This window comes from Dipodascopsis tothii, assembly GCF_038497935.1.
Source record: "Dipodascopsis tothii strain CBS 759.85 unplaced genomic scaffold V1510scaffold_8, whole genome shotgun sequence".
Lineage (NCBI taxonomy): Eukaryota > Fungi > Ascomycota > Lipomycetes > Lipomycetales > Lipomycetaceae > Neoaidaea > Neoaidaea tothii.
Window position 1 is genome coordinate 76,556 of NW_027117992.1, and position 17,116 is coordinate 93,671.

At 61.5% G+C, this 17,116-nt stretch overlaps 8 protein-coding genes and 4 non-coding genes across 12 annotated transcripts; 8 read left to right on the plus strand and 4 right to left on the minus strand.

The window, feature by feature from the left end:
• Nucleotides 1–97: 97 nt before the first annotated feature.
• V1510DRAFT_413619 (DDHD domain-containing protein) lies at nt 98–2,537 on the minus strand. The gene has a single exon (XM_066933262.1). It carries the CDS (start codon nt 2,240–2,242, stop codon nt 323–325), a length of 1,920 nt encoding a protein of 639 aa, XP_066790038.1. The 5' UTR covers nt 2,243–2,537; the 3' UTR covers nt 98–322.
• Nucleotides 2,518–3,685, plus strand: V1510DRAFT_413620 (uncharacterized protein). The gene has a single exon (XM_066933263.1). The coding sequence runs from the start codon at nt 2,727–2,729 to the stop codon at nt 3,351–3,353; it is 627 nt and encodes a 208-aa protein (XP_066790039.1). The 5' UTR covers nt 2,518–2,726; the 3' UTR covers nt 3,354–3,685.
• Nucleotides 3,686–4,151: 466 nt separating this feature from the next.
• Nucleotides 4,152–5,899, plus strand: V1510DRAFT_442667 (uncharacterized protein; the record flags this gene model as incomplete). Its single annotated transcript, XM_066935652.1, has 2 exons — nt 4,152–4,336; nt 4,367–5,899. 2 exons carry the CDS (start codon nt 4,152–4,154, stop codon nt 5,598–5,600), a joined length of 1,419 nt encoding a protein of 472 aa, XP_066790040.1. The 3' UTR covers nt 5,601–5,899.
• V1510DRAFT_413629 (Spo12 family protein) lies at nt 5,864–6,500 on the minus strand (the record flags this gene model as incomplete). The annotated part of the gene is made up of 2 exons (XM_066933264.1): nt 6,224–6,500; nt 5,864–6,191 (listed from the first exon to the last, which is right to left on the minus strand). Coding segments are annotated over exons 1-2 (266 nt in total), but the record flags the coding sequence as incomplete, so codon positions are not given.
• A 249-nt stretch (nt 6,501–6,749) lies between these two features.
• On the plus strand, nt 6,750–8,391 carry V1510DRAFT_413630 (galactosyl transferase GMA12/MNN10 family-domain-containing protein). Its single transcript, XM_066933265.1, has one exon. It carries the CDS (start codon nt 7,038–7,040, stop codon nt 8,322–8,324), a length of 1,287 nt encoding a protein of 428 aa, XP_066790042.1. The 5' UTR covers nt 6,750–7,037; the 3' UTR covers nt 8,325–8,391.
• A 32-nt stretch (nt 8,392–8,423) lies between these two features.
• V1510DRAFT_317561 (class I glutamine amidotransferase-like protein) lies at nt 8,424–10,133 on the minus strand. The gene has a single exon (XM_066930769.1). The coding sequence runs from the start codon at nt 9,778–9,780 to the stop codon at nt 8,524–8,526; it is 1,257 nt and encodes a 418-aa protein (XP_066790043.1). The 5' UTR covers nt 9,781–10,133; the 3' UTR covers nt 8,424–8,523.
• A 779-nt stretch (nt 10,134–10,912) lies between these two features.
• V1510DRAFT_t72 lies at nt 10,913–10,984 on the plus strand. The gene has a single exon. It is a non-coding gene; the product is annotated as a tRNA-Arg (tRNA).
• A 96-nt stretch (nt 10,985–11,080) lies between these two features.
• On the plus strand, nt 11,081–11,152 carry V1510DRAFT_t73. The gene has a single exon. It is a non-coding gene; the product is annotated as a tRNA-Arg (tRNA).
• A 105-nt stretch (nt 11,153–11,257) lies between these two features.
• On the plus strand, nt 11,258–11,329 carry V1510DRAFT_t74. The gene has a single exon. It is a non-coding gene; the product is annotated as a tRNA-Arg (tRNA).
• Nucleotides 11,330–11,332: 3 nt separating this feature from the next.
• V1510DRAFT_413636 (uncharacterized protein) lies at nt 11,333–12,306 on the plus strand. The gene is made up of 4 exons (XM_066933266.1): nt 11,333–11,643; nt 11,735–11,989; nt 12,024–12,112; nt 12,147–12,306. Exons 2-4 carry the CDS (start codon nt 11,736–11,738, stop codon nt 12,206–12,208), a joined length of 405 nt encoding a protein of 134 aa, XP_066790044.1. The 5' UTR covers nt 11,333–11,643; nt 11,735; the 3' UTR covers nt 12,209–12,306.
• Nucleotides 11,427–11,498, plus strand: V1510DRAFT_t75. Its single transcript has one exon. It is a non-coding gene; the product is annotated as a tRNA-Arg (tRNA).
• An 890-nt stretch (nt 12,307–13,196) lies between the features above and the next one.
• On the minus strand, nt 13,197–14,845 carry V1510DRAFT_317986 (GPCR fungal pheromone mating factor). Its single transcript, XM_066930771.1, has 3 exons — nt 14,141–14,845; nt 13,582–14,093; nt 13,197–13,532 (listed from the first exon to the last, which is right to left on the minus strand). Exons 1-2 carry the CDS (start codon nt 14,673–14,675, stop codon nt 13,582–13,584), a joined length of 1,047 nt encoding a protein of 348 aa, XP_066790045.1. The 5' UTR covers nt 14,676–14,845; the 3' UTR covers nt 13,197–13,532.
• Between the last annotated feature and the right edge of the window lie 2,271 nt (nt 14,846–17,116).

The following is a 17,116-nucleotide window of genomic DNA, read 5'->3' on the forward strand; positions in this document are numbered from 1 at the left end:
TGGGGCAGGGGGTCGGGCGGCCTTGAGCCGCACGGCGTGCGGCGCCGTTCGCCCGCTGCGCCACATGTGCTGCATGCGCCACAGCGCCTACGCGTGCTCGTACTACAAAATCAGATTAAAATATATGCGCCGCACAGCGTGCGGCTCTTGCGGGAGCCAACAAGCCTCGGACGGCCACTCTGTGGGGCGGCCCCTCCGGTCAGGCACGGGCGATCGGTGGCACCACGGGCTAACCAAGCTGCACGTGGCCCACCGGGTCACACAGGCAACGCGGCCTCCGAACCCAGTCCTGCACCAGTGTGAACGCCGCACGGAGTGCGGCTCACCGCGCGCTCTTCATTCGCTTCGGGTGCGGCCGCGCCAGCAGCTGGCCCACCACAAAGCTCGCCACGTCCTCGTCCACAAAGTAGCCCAAGTGCGAGCCCAGAGCGCCCAGCAGCGAGATGTCCAGGTAGCCCTCCTGGATGGCAAAGTCCAGACGGCCAGTGTAGTTGAGCGCTCGCACGCGCTCCTCCTCGGCCTGCAGCTTGGCCTCTTCAGCCGCGTTGCGATTGAGCTTGCCGCTCTGGCGGCGGAAGCCCGAGTACAGGGTCTCAGCGGTGTCGTCGCGGCGCTTGGGGTCGAACGCCAGCCCGACGTCCGCCGGCGACATGGCCAGCGGCGACGCCAACGGCGTGGGGACGCCCGGCACAGCCACGGCCGGTATCGTCGGCGCGTTTTCGATGGCCGGCGACGAGGGCCCGGCGTCGCCGTCGTAGCCCAGCGAGCGGGTCAGCAGCGACGTGGCCAGGCCCGACGCCACAGAACTCCACATGCTGGACGCGCCCTGCGCCACACGGTGGCCGAGCCCGGTCAGGCCGGCCAGCTGGGTGCCCAGCCGGCCCCGCTTGGTGTACGGGATCGGCTGGGGCTTGAGGTCGGCCATGCGCTTGGCCACAAGGGGCTCTAGTCGGTACGAGATCGGGTCCGTCGGGTGGAAGATGTTGTAGACGTCCTCGACCTTGGGCGACGAGACCAGAGCGGCCGCCGCGTCCACGGACGCGGCCGCCGCTGCCGCAAACGGGTCGTCCAGGTCGTGTGTGCCCACCGGCGACAGCAGCGCGCTCGTGTCGGCGCTCGACCGCGCCGCGATCGTCTTGCCTTTGAGGATCTGGAACAGGCCGATCGGGCTGCCGAGCGCAAAGAACGAGTCGACGTCAAAGTCGAGCGTGTAGCGGGCCGCGTTAAGCTCGGACCTGGTCTTGTTCTTCTTGCGGAGCATCTCGTCGGTCGGCTGGCGGCAGAGCATGTCGAACGAGATGGCCGAGCCCAGCGAGTGGCCGACGATGGTCACGCGGCCGGCAAACTCGGGGTTCTGCGTCCGGTACAGCTGGAAGATACGGTTGCACTCCTTGCTGACCGTGTTGATGATGCGCTCGCGGTACGACGGCTGGTAGTAGAGCAGGATGTCGAGCAGCACATCCGAGATGATGCCGCGGATCGACGAAAGGTTGTCGATAGTGACGTCCTCGAGCGTGACGTTGTCGCTGGCGGCCTCGTCCTCGCCGTCGTCGTCCATGTCGCCGAGGTCTTGCTCCTTGCCGGCCTTGTCGGGAGTGTCCTTCGCGGCGTCGTCGGCCGCGTCGAGCTCCTTCTGCATGCCGAATTGGATGTTGTGCCGCCAGCACACGGGCAGGACCTGGATGCGCGAGTTGAGCGACTCGCGCGACTCGGCCGTCTGGCCGTTGAGCGCCTGCAGGTCCGAGGAGGACGCGTAGACCGACTTGATCGTCTTGCGGAAGTTGTTGACGTCGTGCACGAAGTTCACGCTCTCGTACTTCTGGCCGAGCTTCTGGCCGATGCCGTGGATGCACAGCACAAGATGCTCGATCGCGCGGTCGGGGTCCTCGTCCTTGTGGCCGTTGTAGTCCTGCTCCATCTCCTCCTCGAGCATGGCGTTGGCCATGGCCTCCTCGGTCTCCTGGGTGTCGGCGTCGCCGTGGACGATCGAGCCCTTGCGGAGAATCGACGACAGCGGCGCCTCGTCCTCGGGCTTGGGCTCGGGCTTGGGCTCGGCTGTGCCGGCGGGCTTGGCGGCGGGCTTCTTTTTGGGGTCGACGTACCCGCGCGTGATCTTGACGCCGCCCATGTTGGCGCCGGCCGTGAGCCGCTGGTACAGCGACGACGAGAACTTGCCGTAGAAGTCGTCTGAGATGATCCACGCCGTGGTCGAGTCCTTGCTGTAGACGACGTACTTGCCCATGTAGGGCCCGTACAGCGGCCACGCGGTCGACGGGTCGCCCACGAGCGTCTCGGGCTTCTTGTCCTTGTCCTCGTCGGCCGGCGGCGGCGGCGGCGGGTCCGAGTCGGACTTGGTGCGTGAGAGCAGGCTGAACGGCGACGACAGCGTGTCTGTGAACGACGGCGCGCGCTTGCGCTGCGCCGGCTCGAGCTCGCGCACGTGCGGCACCGTCAGCGTTGACGGCGACGTGGACGTGGACGACGCGGTCGAGCCGGCGACCGAGCCGGCGGCCGAGCCGGTCGCCGAGCCGGCCGTCGACGTCGTCGCCGACCCCGGCGGTCCCGTCTTCTTGAACGGCTGCTTCTTGAGGTAGCCCTCCTCGACCTGGGTCGCCAGGTTCTCGTCGCACGGCTTCAGGTTGCTGCCCTCGACGTAGAACCACGAGCCCCGGCGGACGTCGTAGATCGGCCCGCGCCAGTAGATCGGCGCGAGCTCGCGTTTGGGGATGTCGACCTCAAACAGCCGGTCCTCGTTGACGGCCACGGTCGCCGGCTCCTCCGCGCCGTCGCCCAGGTCGCCGCCCGGCTGCGTGCGCTTGTGCTGGACGACCGGGTGCCCCGGATCGGCCAGCCGCTGGTACGCGGCCTCGATATTCTTCGAGTCGCGCGCCGAGAACGGCTTGAACTTGGCCGGCGGCTTGGGCGGCGTCCACTTGCGGCCCGGCTTGGCCTTGGGAATGTCTGTGGCAAAGTACCAGCGCACGCTGAGCGGCGTCGCGTCCGCCGGCAGGTCGTGGCACGACAGCTTGTGTTTGGCCGGCACCGAATGGTCGCGGGCGCGCGCGGGGCGCTCCATGGCCTCGACCGGCCCGCGTCCGTCGGCACGCGCGTCCGTGGCCGAGCGCGACCGGCTGGCCATCGCGCGTGTGCTTGCTCGCTGGAGGCCTGCGGCCGCCCTGGCGATGCTCCGAGATGAGCGTCCTGCGCCGACGAGCATTCACTGCCGCGGCGTCGAGCCTCGGCTGGGCTGCTTGCGCGGCTGCCGCGGTCTTCGCGGTCTCTGCCCGGTCCGGCGCGGCGTCTGCGCGGTCCGCGCGGTCTGCGCGGTCTCTGGCGCCTGGCGGCGGCTCTGAATCTGGCGACTCCTGCGGCCCTGGCTCTGCGCCCCTGCGGCCGCTCGATCTCGACCGTTCGCTCTGCGACGCCGTGCGCGCTCTTGCTCCGTGCGTGCGCTCTGTGCGCTCTGGTGCGCGGCTCTGCTGCCTGCGCCGTCTGGTCCGATGCTCAAAACGCCTGGCCGAAGCCGCCCGGAGACCGATTTCGTCCCAACCGCCGCACCGCCACCATCACGACACGCCCGGTGGCGCATATGGGAACACCGCCACACGCGTGTTTGGTAGACTGCTTGGTAGACTGCTTGGTAGCCTCTGCTCCGCTTTCCGCGCCCACCGACCATGGACACTGACATAAGCGCCGGCGTGGCGCAGATCGTCGACATGGGGTTCTCAGCAGAGGACGCCATGTTTGCGCTGCAGGTATGATGGCGGAACGGCGCAAGCGAGCCGAAGCGGCGGCAGCGACGCCGGGCGCCGGCGACGGCCATCCGACGGCGGCCGGCCCGCGGGCCGGCTCATCTGGCGCCGGCGACGCGCGCGTGCGCCCGCTGCACCGCGCACAGGCCATTGCTGACCGCAGCACTCCAACAACAACGTCGAGCAGGCCGTCGAGTACATCTTCTCTGGCCGGCTGGACGAGGTACGTTCTGCGCGACCACGCTGACGCCAGGACCGGCTCAAGAACGAGCAGGAGGCCTCGCGGGCCCCAGGTACGGCCCCTCGCGGACGTGCTGACCCAGGCTCGAGTGGATCGGCGCACGTCGAGTACGCCGGCGGCCAAGGTACGTTTCCTCCAGCAGCGCTAATGCAGACGAAATGGCCGCGGCGATGCTCATGTCGTTGCAGGAGCTCGACCCGGACGAGCTGGCTGCACGCACCCAAGGCCAGCAGTCGGGGGTGTCGTTTGGGCCGGCCACGCAAGCCAGCTATGACGCGGCCTCGTGGTCGCTTGTTCCGACCACACCCACCGTCCAGGCGGTCGCTCGGGAGCGCGGCAACGAGTAAGTATGTGTGCGGACGCACTGACCCAGACCGGCGGTGCTGGTGGCCACAGACCGCGCCGGACTGTTGGCGCCGCTGCTGGTGATCCTCCATAGCGTCCCGCTCGCCCGGGCGGCGCTGCTGCTCGGCGGCGAGCCTCTTGTGGACGACTACGGCATCGCGGACGAGTGGTGGGCACGCGAGCTCGTCTTCGTGCCGGCCCTGGCCGGCTTCCAGCAAGGTACGTCGAGGCGGTCGCCGCTGACGCCAGCGGACGTCATGCGGACGCAGTTCCTGATCGAGCTCCAGCGCACCATGGCGTTCCTCGACGGCGGCTCGCGCCGCGCGTGCGCCGGGTGCGACGGCGTGGCACACTACTTCGCCGCCGTCGCCGAGGACCGGACCAACCCGCTCGACGCCTTTCTGGGCGCCTGGGTCGACGCAGCCTCGGCCCTGCGCGGCGCCTCCACCGCGCCCGCGCGCGTCTTTGAGAGCCGCGCCTCGGTCGAGACGTACCATGACACGAGCTTTGTTCAGAAGTTCTACAACCTTGACTTGGCGGTCACGGCCGAGGCCATCGAGCGCTACGGCACGTTCAACGGCGTCCTGCAAAGCACGCTGTGGGAGGAAGAGTCCACGTTGATCCGTTCTCTGGCCGACGTCATCGTGGTCTCGCTCCACCAGGAGTCGGGTGCGCCAGGCGCCGGCGTCGACATTCCGCTCGAATGGTACCCGGACCGGTACACGGCCCCGTTTGCGGGGGCCATGCAAGGCCAGATCCACAACTACGTGTCGGTCGCGTGGCGGCTAGGCGACCTCGCCGACTCGCGCCAGCAGGTGCTCGAACACGAGGGCTTCAACACAAAGTCGTTGCTGTACTCGACCATGACGCACTTTGCGGGCCGCCCGGCTGTAGCCGACCGGCTGAACGCGCTGTCGACTGAGCTCGACGACTATCTAAAAGGTACGAGCCTGTGGGCGCCGCTGACCCAGACATTGATGACCGCACGGCTGGCCTGCGCCGCGAGTTGCGCGAGATCACAGATTACCTGGTCGCGCCGCCGGCCGTCCCTGACAAGTCCCTGCCGCCGTTTCACCGGTACACGCTGGCGGGAGTCATCATTGGGCCACACTGCGTCTACTTCTCGCTGCCCGACACCGACCCAGCCGCGCCCCGCGTCTGGTACCGCGCGGTGTCCGACGGCGCGCTGTCGGCTGAGATCGCCCGGGCGTCGGCCGAGGAGGCACTGGAAAACGCTCAGACCGAGGGTGCGGACGGCGTGACGGTTGTGTACGCGTCCGATGCGGCCTTTGCGGCCGACGCGCCGGCGTTGCCGGCCCCGCTGCAGACGTTCGTGGACCACGACCGGGCGCTGCTGACGCGCGAGCTGGGACTGGTCACACCGGCCGCGGAGGCGGCAGTCCCGGGGGGCGCGGAGGTGGCCCAGGCGGCGGCCGAGGCGACGGCCGAGGCCGCATACATCGAGACCGTCGATCCAATGGACGTTTCGGCCGTGGAGGTTGCCACGGAGGCGCTGGCCGAGACGGCCGCGTCGGCAGAGACAAGCACAGCTCCAACAACAGGCGCAGCTGCGGCAGATGCTGCGGATACGCCGGCAAGCAATCCGCCGCCTTGACTACGCTCTTAGGCACACTAGTTATATAACAATAAAGACATCAATAAACGCCCGGTAGATCTGTGGATATTTGGATATTTCTCAAGCAACGCCGCCGGTCTGCCCGGTAAGATATTACAAAACAACTAAATCGTCGGCTCCGGCAGGGCCGGGACCGCGCGGCCGCTACTCATCGGCCTTGTTCTCCTTGTCGTTGGCCGCGGCAAGCTGCTCAAAGCGCAGACGCATGGGCTTGCCTCTGTCTGTCAGCGCCGTCAAAATCTCACGTACCTAACAAAATGCTTGCTCTTGTGCGCCTGCAGCTTGGCCGTGCACGGCGACAGCATGTTGTCGGTCGGCGACGCAAAGTTCTGGCGCGTCTCAAAGACCTTCTGGTGGAAGAGCGGGCGCTGGCCCTGGTACTGCTCGGGCGCCGCAAGCGCCGCCAGCGGCTGGGCGCCTTCCTGTTCGTTCTGCTGCGAGTTCATGATGTGGGTAGGAACAATTGTAGAGTCGGACGGGTGCTCGGCTGCTTAAATATTGTCTGGGATCAGCGCGCGGGTTGTTTACGCCGCGGGAGTGTGTTTACGTGTTGCCGAAAACGGACAAATTGCGGGTGTGCGGCTGCGTGCGTTGCCACGGCAACGGTGGGAGTTGCCACGGCAACCGTTGCCGTGGCAACCGTGATTGCCAGCCGTGCGGCGTAAGCCGCGCATTAGCGCAGGAGGCACACATGCCCACTTCGGCAGGTATTCCCAAATAGGACTAGCGCCAACGCAACTGTTTTTTTAGAAACAAGAAAGAATCGCCGGCACCGCACCCACAGGCCACATTCCTTTGTCTACCGCACCGCCAGCGCTCTCAAAGACCGACAGCGCTTGCTCACGCACCTGATCCGACGGCCAGACGGCTCCAGCGTCTGCTACGACCCGCTCTTCGCCTCCACTCTCTTTGCGGCCACCCAATTGCCCCCAAACCCGGTCCCTGTCTACCGCCTCGCGACCGCTTCCACACCGCCCCTGCCGCCCGCACTTGCGCGGCTGACCGCCTGACTGCCTGACCGCTCGCCCGCTGCTGCCGTCAGTCCGCGGCCCCCTTGCCCGCCATGGTCATCCGGTATTCCCAGATCGTCATCTTTTTGACCGCCCTGGGCGCCTTGACCGTCATCCTGCTCACAATCTTCTCGGCCGACGAGGCCGTCACGCGGGCCACCGACGTTGTCGTCGAGACCGCGCCCAAGGGCGTCGAGGGCGCTGCCATCCAGGTCGGCCCTGTGTCGAGCACCGAGCAAGCCAAGATCGAGGACGTCGACAAGGCCGCCGAGGCCGCCGGCAAAGCCGCCGCTGAGAAAGCAGCCGCTGACAAGGCCGCTGCCGACAAGGCCGCTGCCGACAAGCCTGCCGACAAGCCTGCCGAAAAGCCTGCCGACAAGCCGGCCGACAAGGCCGCCAAGCCTAAGTACGACGTCGATAAGGATGACGTCGAGGAAGAAGAGGTTGGTGACGTCGCCGACGACGCCGCCGACATCGCCGTCGCGCCTACCACCGCATCCAAGGCTTTTGCTGGCCTCGCCAAGGATACGGTCGAGCCTCTCGGCAAGAAAATTGCCCTGCTGACAGCCTCGGACGGCCGCGGCAACAACGCCGCTATCGAGGGACTCTTCGACATGGTCACCCAGAATCGCCAGGAGTACTGCGACTACCACGGCTACACGCACCAGTTCATCAACATCACAAAGTACAACCTCAACGGTCGGCCAGCGGTCTGGTCCAAACTGCCGGCCATCAGCGAGACGTTCGAGCTCAACCCGGAGGTCGAATGGGTCTGGTGGCTAGACATGGACGCCATCATCATGACGCCCGAGATCGACCTGGCCACGCACGTGCTTAGTCTTAAGGCGCTCTCGGAGCGTGTCACGTTCGGCAAAGCGCTGCGGTACCCTAATGGCAAGGAGTCGCCCGTAGTCGTCTCGGAGAAGTACGACGTTGCAGGCACGAACTTTGTGGTTGCCCAAGACATCAACGGCGTCAACGCTGGGTCGTTCATGGTCCGGCGCAGCGAGTGGTCCAAATGGTTCCTTGACCTGTGGGGGGACCCGCTGTTCTACGAGCGCAAGTTTGAACGCCAGGAGCAGGACGTGCTCAACCACCTGATCCTGCACCACGCCAACATCCGGGACCACGTCGCCGTCGTCTCGCAGCGCGTCATCAACGCCTTCTCGGTTGGCGGCCGCGACATGGGCTGGAAGACCGGTGACCTGACCGTGCACTTTGCCGGCTGCTGGGTCGACAACGCGTGCAACCAGCGGTGGAAAGACTTTTGGTCGCGCCGCAAGACCGTGGCCGACGTCCTTGCCGAAAAGGACGCCAAGGCCGCGACTGGCTCGGCCTGAGCCATGTACATAGAGCCCCTGGGCGACCTGCCTGGGCGACCTGCGAATAGAATGAAATCAAAACACATTACTATTGTTCCAAAGAAATTCGTAGAGGCGCAGCCAGAGCCCCGGCCTGCTGTCTATATGGTACATATACACTCTATGGAACGACCGCGAACGCGCCCGCCGGCGTCGTCTATTTTTTGGGAGCCTGCGCCTAGGCGCTCGCGGCCACGTCGGCCTTGGCGTTGACCGTGCTCAGCTGCTTGTACTTCTTGATGTCCGCGATGTAGCGGTCGAACAGGTACGCCGAGTCGAGCGGGCCGCCCTTGGCCTCGGGGTGGAACTGTGTCGAGAAGATCGGGCGAGAGACGTGCTGCATACCCTCGTTCGAGTGGTCGTTCAGGTTGAGGAAATACTCCTTGAAGTCCGCCGGCAGCGTGCTCGCGTCCACGGCGTAGCCGTGGTTCTGCGACGTGATGTGGCACCGGCCGGTCGAGACGTCCAGCGCCGGGATGTTGTGGGCACGGTTACCGTACTTGAGCTTGACCGTCTTGGCACCCACGGCCAGGCCAAGCAGCTGGTGGCCGAGGCAGATACCAAAGATGGGGCCCGCGTACGTGTCCATCGTCTTCTTTAGGTTGGTGACGGTCTCCTGGCAGTGCGCCGGGTCGCCGGGGCCGTTCGAGATGAAAATGCCGTCAAACTGGTTGGCGATCTCGTGGATCGGGTAGTTGTATGGCAGCACCGTAATGTCCGTGCCGCGCGACGCCAGGCAGCGCAGGATGTTCTCCTTCACGCCACAGTCGATCACAGCAATGTGCATGTCACCGTTGGCCTTGATGTGGTACGGCTCCTTGGTCGACACCACGTCGACCAGGTTCGTGGCGCCGTAGTCGAGGTAGTCCTCGTCGTTCACGTTCTCGGCGTCAGCGCCGACCGCGATCTTGGCCAGCGACGAGCCCTGCTCACGCAGGTACGTCACGATCGCACGCGTGTCCACGCCCGTGATCGCCGACACGCCCTCGCGCTGGCACCAGCTGCCCAGCGACTCGACAGCGGTCCAGTGCGAGTAGTCCATCGCCGCATCCGCGACGACGATGCCGGCGCACTGGATGTTGGGCGACTCAAAGTACTTGAGAAGGTTGAACTGGTCGCGCTCGGCCGACGGCACACCGTAGTTGCCAATCAGCGGCTGCGTGAAGACCAGGATCTGGCCCTTGTACGACGGGTCCGTCATCGACTCGGGGTAGCCGACCAGCGACGTCGTGAACACCGCCTCGCCAGAGATGCTCTTGTCCGCGCCAAACGACTTGCCCTTGAACACAGGGCCGCCCTTGATCTTCAGGACGGCGTTCTGCAGAGCCTCAGTCTTGAGCGAGCGGATGCTCATGGCAGGCCGCACCGCAGCGGCCTTGAACAGCGGCGTCGCCGTGCGCGCCAGAGGCGTCAGATTGCGGAGTCCAAGAAGCATTGTGAGAAGATTATATGGTTTGGCTTGGAGATTCGTTACAGGTCACTTTTCCAAATGCGATCTGCTAGTCAGTATTGTCCATCGTCGTGCACGCGTTCTTCCGTACGCAGACCGTCCATCACCGGCGCCCGGTCGACCGCCTCCGCCCGTTGGGGAACCGCGGCCATTACCGACCACCGGCGACCCACGTGTCTCGTCTCGGCCGTCGCTGCGCCCGCCGCGGCTGCTTGGCGTGGTCGCGTGCCGCTGTTTCCACAGCGCCACCGGCCACATCCACCGCAGCCATCGCCGACGCTGCCGCCCGTTCAGTCGCGCCAGTCCGCACTTCAGCGTCTCCACACACCTGACAGATAATCCTGAGACCTGTTAGTCTTCGTTCTTGCCTTCCGCCTCCGGCTCACGCAAAACTTACCAAACTAGTGAACAACGTCCAAAATCGCATACACGAGAATACTCCGGGGATATTTCCTCTAAGAATTGCAAAGGAAACTACCCGATTGTGGTCTATAAAATATTTTTTTAGAGATAATCAAGCAAAAAAAAATTGCAGAACGTCTCTTTTTTAGATTGTGTTTCTGCAGTAATTTTCACTTTTTTACGGCAAAATAGTGCAAGCGGCCCGCCTGAACAAGGTTTTGGGAGAAACAGGGCGATTTCGCCCAGCGGCAAGAAATGAGTAATATCGTAAGCAGGGTAACTTAACTGACGCTCCGGAGCACACCGTTCCCGGGGTACCTGCCGGTGGCGCTGGGGCTGCCGAGCGATGACTCTCCTCCGGCCGCACTCCAGGACCTCGCCATGTGTGCTCGCCGCCGACAACTCACCAGAGCGGTCGCGACCTCCAGCCCTGGCACCGCCGGCACCGGCCTGTGGCAAGATGGTGGGCTGGGAGTCAGAACAGGTGGGCCGTTGCCGGGTAAACGGGTGGGCACAACGCGTAAATAATAGTCACGCCGGTGCGGGCCCGGGCTAGAGCCCGCAGTAAGCTGCCGTGATGCGGGTCCTGGTGGGATCGCTATCGATAGCGCTGGAGCCCCTGGCGGCCACCGGAACGAGGACAAGGCAAGATCAGCAATATCGAAGCGTCTGACCGTGAGCTCCAGAGCGCAAACTTGGTACAAGCTCCAAGCAATTCCTCATGGCCCAATGGCAAGGCGTCCGCCTACGAAGCGGGAGATTCTAGGTTCGATCCCTAGTGGGGAAGTAGAAGAGGTTCGATTCCTCTACGCTGCTACTTTTTAAATCGCGTTGATACGTCACGGGCAATCCAGGGCGCGTCTTCTCCTGACAATACAAGCAATTCCTCATGGCCCAATGGCAAGGCGTCCGCCTACGAAGCGGGAGATTCTAGGTTCGATCCCTAGTGGGGAAGTAGGAAGAGTTCGATCCTCTTAAAAGTGCTTTTTGCTGTTCTTTTTGGGCAACTGCTCGTGTGCTTCTCGACAGGATCTCATAGCGCGGCAGTTTAGTCAAGCAGTTCCTCATGGCCCAATGGCAAGGCGTCCGCCTACGAAGCGGGAGATTCTAGGTTCGATCCCTAGTGGGGAAGAAGAGAGGGTTAGACTCCCTTACAATGCTTTCTTTTTGACCTTTACAAGGCCGTCCGAGTAATCACAATGGCACTGAGGAAGTTACTTTGCAAGCAGTTCCTCATGGCCCAATGGCAAGGCGTCCGCCTACGAAGCGGGAGATTCTAGGTTCGATCCCTAGTGGGGAAGAGAGTAGGGTTCAAATCCCTAATGAAGCTTTATTTTTGGCGCGCCGCGCCGCGCAGCCGGGTAACACCGCGCTGCGCGAAATTTTTCAACTAGATCGGCACTTCGCTCATCAGGCCTTGTAATCCAGTACTACGTCGTCCTTCAGGTATGTCCGATTGCCAACACCGCCATTGGTCTGCGCGCGGCTAGCATCCATCCCTGCTCATTACGACGAGAAGGACAGGACTGACTTTCAGAATGTTTAAGTCCGTCTTCGCCAGATCTGCCGTCCAGGCGCGCTCGTTCTCGTCATCGCCCGCGGTCCGCGACGTCGCCAAGCTGACCCTGGTTGGCCGTCTTGGTGCCGACCTCAGCGCTCAGACCTCGGCCAACGGTCGGCAGTACGTTCGCTACCCGATCGCCGTCCGCTCGGGCCGTGAGGAGACCTCGTGGTTCCAGGTTGTCTCGTTCGACTCCAACGTTGACTACCTTGTTGAGAACTTCAAGAAGGGGTAGGCGACACTCATCTCTCGAAGCTGACACCAGATCCCTCGTCTACATTGAGGCCAGTGCCTCCATGCAGCCCTACGAGACCAGCGACGGCCGCAAGGTCGCTTCGCTCCAGCTCGTTCAGCGTAAGTTCTCTTCACGCGTCATAACTGACCTTAGGCTCCATCCAGAAGCTGTCGAACCCTCAGGCCGCGCCTGCCGCTCAGGTTGCTGCCGAATAGACCGGCCTGTTTTGGATATGCCTTATGCCAGTTGCTTGATGTATAATACAAGACTTGAAACTCCTCTCTACCGCTTTTTGCGCGGCTCACTACGGCACCCAGTGGTTCATAGTGGCTCAAGTGTGAATTCTGTGCCGCTAAACAGCACCCCTGTCCACAGTAGTGTTCAGCCACTGTGGCGGCATGGTGGCTGCGTACGTGCGGCTCATTTGCTACTTCGGAAAACCCATTTGCTCACCGCCGCACGTAGCCCGCCACCCTACGATGGTCCATACCGGAAGAAATTAGAGCCTGCATCGTACCCGCTGAAGATTTTCGTGGTATCAGGTCAAACTAAATCTGCTGGTAGTGTCATATCTGCAGAGCTAGTACTTCATACATTGCAGTTACCAAGTCTGGTCGTCAATGGCTCGCCAATCGGCCGCCAAGTTCGCACGCCGTTTTCCATCCACATGACATTTACCCGCTATCGCAATAGGGTGCTGGCACACGCTATTTCTCCGATCAACCCCGCCGAAGCACCATGCACGCTATTCACAGAGCTAGTGCAGGAACAGAATCCTCGGCCCTACGTCAATTACCAATTGTGGGTGCCAATCACTCCCAGTAGACTTCACTGCCATCCACGCCTCAGTTCAAATTCCTTGTCTTGAGGCCGTTGGTAAATAGCTATCTCCTGACACAGACTGCAGGTCGTTACATGTGACGATATCAATTTACATCACCGCATACCAGCGCAGCTTCATTCTTGATGACAAGCATGTAAATTCATTATATATACACTGTAGCTTTCAGCACGCGATGCACTCGTCTAGCGCTGGACAAGTCTTGTACTGCAAGTCGTAAACTCCAGAGCCCGTTTGTACGCTAATTAAACTGACAATCAAATAAAACAAAATCAGACTCGTCCTGTCGAGCCCGTAGTAAATCTTTTCATCTTACACAGCAAAAGATCGTGTAGTCAACCTGATCCTCTATGCGGCAGTGAATATTGTAGCATAATTCAATGGAATTTAATCAATAACCAGCCAAACAAACCCAAGAGATTCTAAAAAACACGCCCATTCCGTCCGGGCTGTAGCCATAGCCACTGGTTCACCCAGCTTATTCGACACTGACTTCATAAGTCACCCGGATGTCATTTTTATTAACAAGCGCGTCTTCGGTCGCACGTTCGCACTGTACCGGCGTGATACCCGATCCCGCCGTAACAGACGTCTCCTTGTTTCCACAGCTGCCGAGCGTCCGTGTCGTGGTTGTAGCCGGCGGGAGCATTGGCGATACAGCTTCGATGCTGCCCTCGAGGTCCTCGCTCCACGAATCCCTGACCGTTAGTGACCACTTTTAAAGTTTCATCTCCCAACACTCCAAACTTACTCTGCCCGCGATTTTTGCAAGATCGACGCCTGCATCGTGCCAAATTTGGTCTCCAGAGACTCGTCTCCAGTGCCGTACAGACCAGTGAGACCCGTGCTCTGGGGCTTCTGGTTGAGCCACTTCCACTTGGGAAAGACACGCTTGAAGCCCAACGAAACCAGCCAGGTCCGGTACATGTCGATAGCGTCAGATCCGATTCCGAAGAAGAAAAAGAGCAAGAAGGCAATGACAAATCCCTGCCACGAGTCGAACAGCGGAGATTCAGCCGGGTAGCGACGGACGGTCTGGAAGTCCATCATGCTGTGCACTGCCTCAAAGCTGTAGGCATGAAATCCAGCCACGCAGTTCAAGTAAAACACGTAGATCGACAGCGGGAAACTGACGCCAATGACAAGGTAGCAGAAAATCAACAGTCTCGCAAAGCGAGCGACAGTGAGACCACTCTGGCTCGACTGCAAAACCTCACGGAACTCGCGGCGGATCAGGAAGTATCTGTAAACGGTCATGCCTATCAAGTCAGTACGGATCCATACAGCTACTCCAGACTAGACTCACCGGCATAGTAGCAGCCAACCAGACCCCAGATTGGAGTCCAAATGAACAGCATGAAGAGCGAAAGGTAATTGTTGTCGACCGTGGCAAGGCATCCCGAGTACTGCATAATGTCGTAACGGTTTGTCTGCGACAAGTAGTGGAATGACATAATCCAGATCGGCGTACCGAACGCAAACAGAATGTCGTAGATAAGCTGCTTACGGCGGCCAGCCTTGGTATTATAGACCAGGCTGCTCTTGCACATGATCATTGCCAGGTGACGAGCCATGGCAGCGACTGATCCAAGGATTCCCACGCCGGTGCCAATGAGCAGCTTCACGTCGATATCACAGAAGATATGTCCATCCCACATGGTTTCGACATCCTCGCCGCCCCAGATAATGGAACAAGCGAGCTGGAAGCTGCACTGGATCAGAGTCCAGAAAATCAGAAAGATAGCCGGAAAGTTTCGGTGACGAATATGCCAGAACAACGGCGCGATCGTGATAATGACGGCTGTCAGGCAAAGGCCAAACAGAGGCTTGTAGACTTGCATGACTAGAGATCGACCTCGCAAGCGGGCGGCAATTGGGAATCCGAAGGACAAGAACGCGTGCTTATAGCTAGACGTAATAAAAGCGAACAGAGATGCCGATATAGACGCTGCAATTCAAGACGGGTGTTTGGAGGGGCCGACCGATCTATATATGTCCTAGAAGTGCACGGCCTGGGTTATCTCGGACGAGATAGGGGGGGTCATGTCGATTTCTCAAAATTGCTTTCAAAGGCCCCGACGATGCTGCTCGCGCATATATTGGAACTAGAGACCAAGAGGGCTACGGCCAGTGAGGTGCCGAACGCGACCGTCCTGCAACCTGGACTAGCAGGAGGGGTTGCATGGTAGGCCAGCATTGCCCTAGAGCTGGTGTTAATAGATCCATAACTCTTGCTCACCCTAGCGCGGGCTATAGGTACGACGCTGGGTACACACTTTAGAGTTGGCGACTCAAAAGCTAAAACGCGCTTGCAGCAGACGTGCATACCTCCGTTTGGGAGAAGTTCTAGCGTCTGGTTGCGGGCGGGTCTACCGGACACCCAGCGGACACCTGCCGGCCACTTCTCGGGCAGCAGCGGGACCTACATGCGACCGACTACCAGAAGACTGCGGTATGTGCATTCTCTGGCAGCATACTTGATCGTGAGGACGCGGGGAAATTACACCGCGGAAAATATCGCTGTGCCAGGTGGCCCGAAGCTGTGTATCCCAGCATGCTGGTCACGTAGGCTTGGCCGGGGGCTGATGAAAGAACTCGAACTTGAGGCCCGTTGGAACGATACCTGTTTGACGACCACGGTCCGCAAATCCTTGCACTTTGGGGGCGCCGGAAGCTGTACCACGATCACGGCATGGTCGGCGTTCAAATAAGACGCGAGTGACCGTGCGAAACGACCAGGTTGAAAGTCGTACAGATTATGCCGCAAGAAAGTGAAGTACAGCTTGGTATGCAGGCTGTGCCCGCTGTGCTGGTGTTGCGCTAGAGTGCGGGCTGCGGTCCGGGTACCGTACTTGGGCGCTGGTACCACCCGTCTGGCATCGAGATGTTTGATAGACCCGCTCAACTCGGCAAGTACTGCTAGATCTAGGTCCTGCCGTGTATCCGGTATGCGGTTCTGTAACCAGCGGCTGGTGGACGGCTTTAGCTAATCGGGCCGTTATAGAGCAGGCTACGCGCAAAGGGTACGGCACCGCCGCGCGGTTGATGCGCAGAGGCCAGGCCCAGCTGCCGTCCACCCACAAGACTGCGCCTCCTGCCCGCGCGCCCCCAGGAATGACTACAGATTGCTCGACATAGTCGTGCGTCCAACGCCCGAGGTACGTGCCGGCGTAGTCCGCGCCGTCAAAGTGCGTGGTGGCTGGCGTGCATGATCACTGCAGTTGCCTAATGTGTATAGCAACGGGGATGCAGCCTGAAAACGCAGGCACAACTTGGGTAGATGGCCCGACGGACCATGCGTCTAGTCGCGTAGACGCGCCTACCGCCGACCTAGGCCCTAGACCCTCCGCTGATGCACGCGTGGGCGTAGGGAGCAGACCCCGCAGGCTGGCCGCGGGGCTTCCGGAGCCGGCGACCACCCTGGCCCAGACGTGTGCTGTGCCAGATCATTCCGCGTGGCGATGGTGTACATCCCGGCAAATGTGACGACCGCTGTTGGCGAGCACATCGGCTTCTGTTCGCCGACACTCTGTGGCGGACTAGAACCCTCGATTCGGCAAATGTCCACATCCCAGACCAGGGTCCATTGGGCCGGCCTAACACGGTCGCCGCGGGTCCGCCGATCGGCCGTGTCCGGCGCGCCGTTGCACGTTCGAAGACGCGGCGGCGATCGCTGAGGCCCACGGACATCATTGCGTCCCCAAAGAGGCAATCAAGTTCTGCAGTCCGGCTCAAGGCGATGCGCCACCGCTCTAAACTCTGGGCATCGGCAGCCAGTTCGGCACTGGAACTCTAATGCGCGTCCAAACCTTATGCACGATGGCCATGGCATATCTTTAATAGCAGCCCCTTTTTATTTTAAATTTAGCATAGCCGGTCGTATCGTCCGCTGCCATGATCGGCGGAAGTAGGCTGTTCGGTTGTCGCCCGGCCTGGTATAGACTGGTTGTCAGCTATCGCGGTTTAGATAGCCTCCTGGTGGAGTGCGAACGTGCGAGTAATCGACGTGCTCTCGAGTCAAAAACGCTTCCATCACTATAAGCTCGCCGGCGGTCGCTCGATGTCCACCTGCACATGCTCGTAGGCATATGCGGTAAATGTAATGCCTGCATGCCCGCACGGCATGTCTGCTGCTTGACCGTAGCGTGCGCAGCAGCACGGCGCAGACTAGTGACCTGTACTCGTGGCCGTGCATCCCGGAGCCCGGATGACGTGCCGGTAGCGCTACTGCAGGTTGCCTTAGGCCACGACAGCATCGCCGTTGGCCTTGCACGGTCATTGC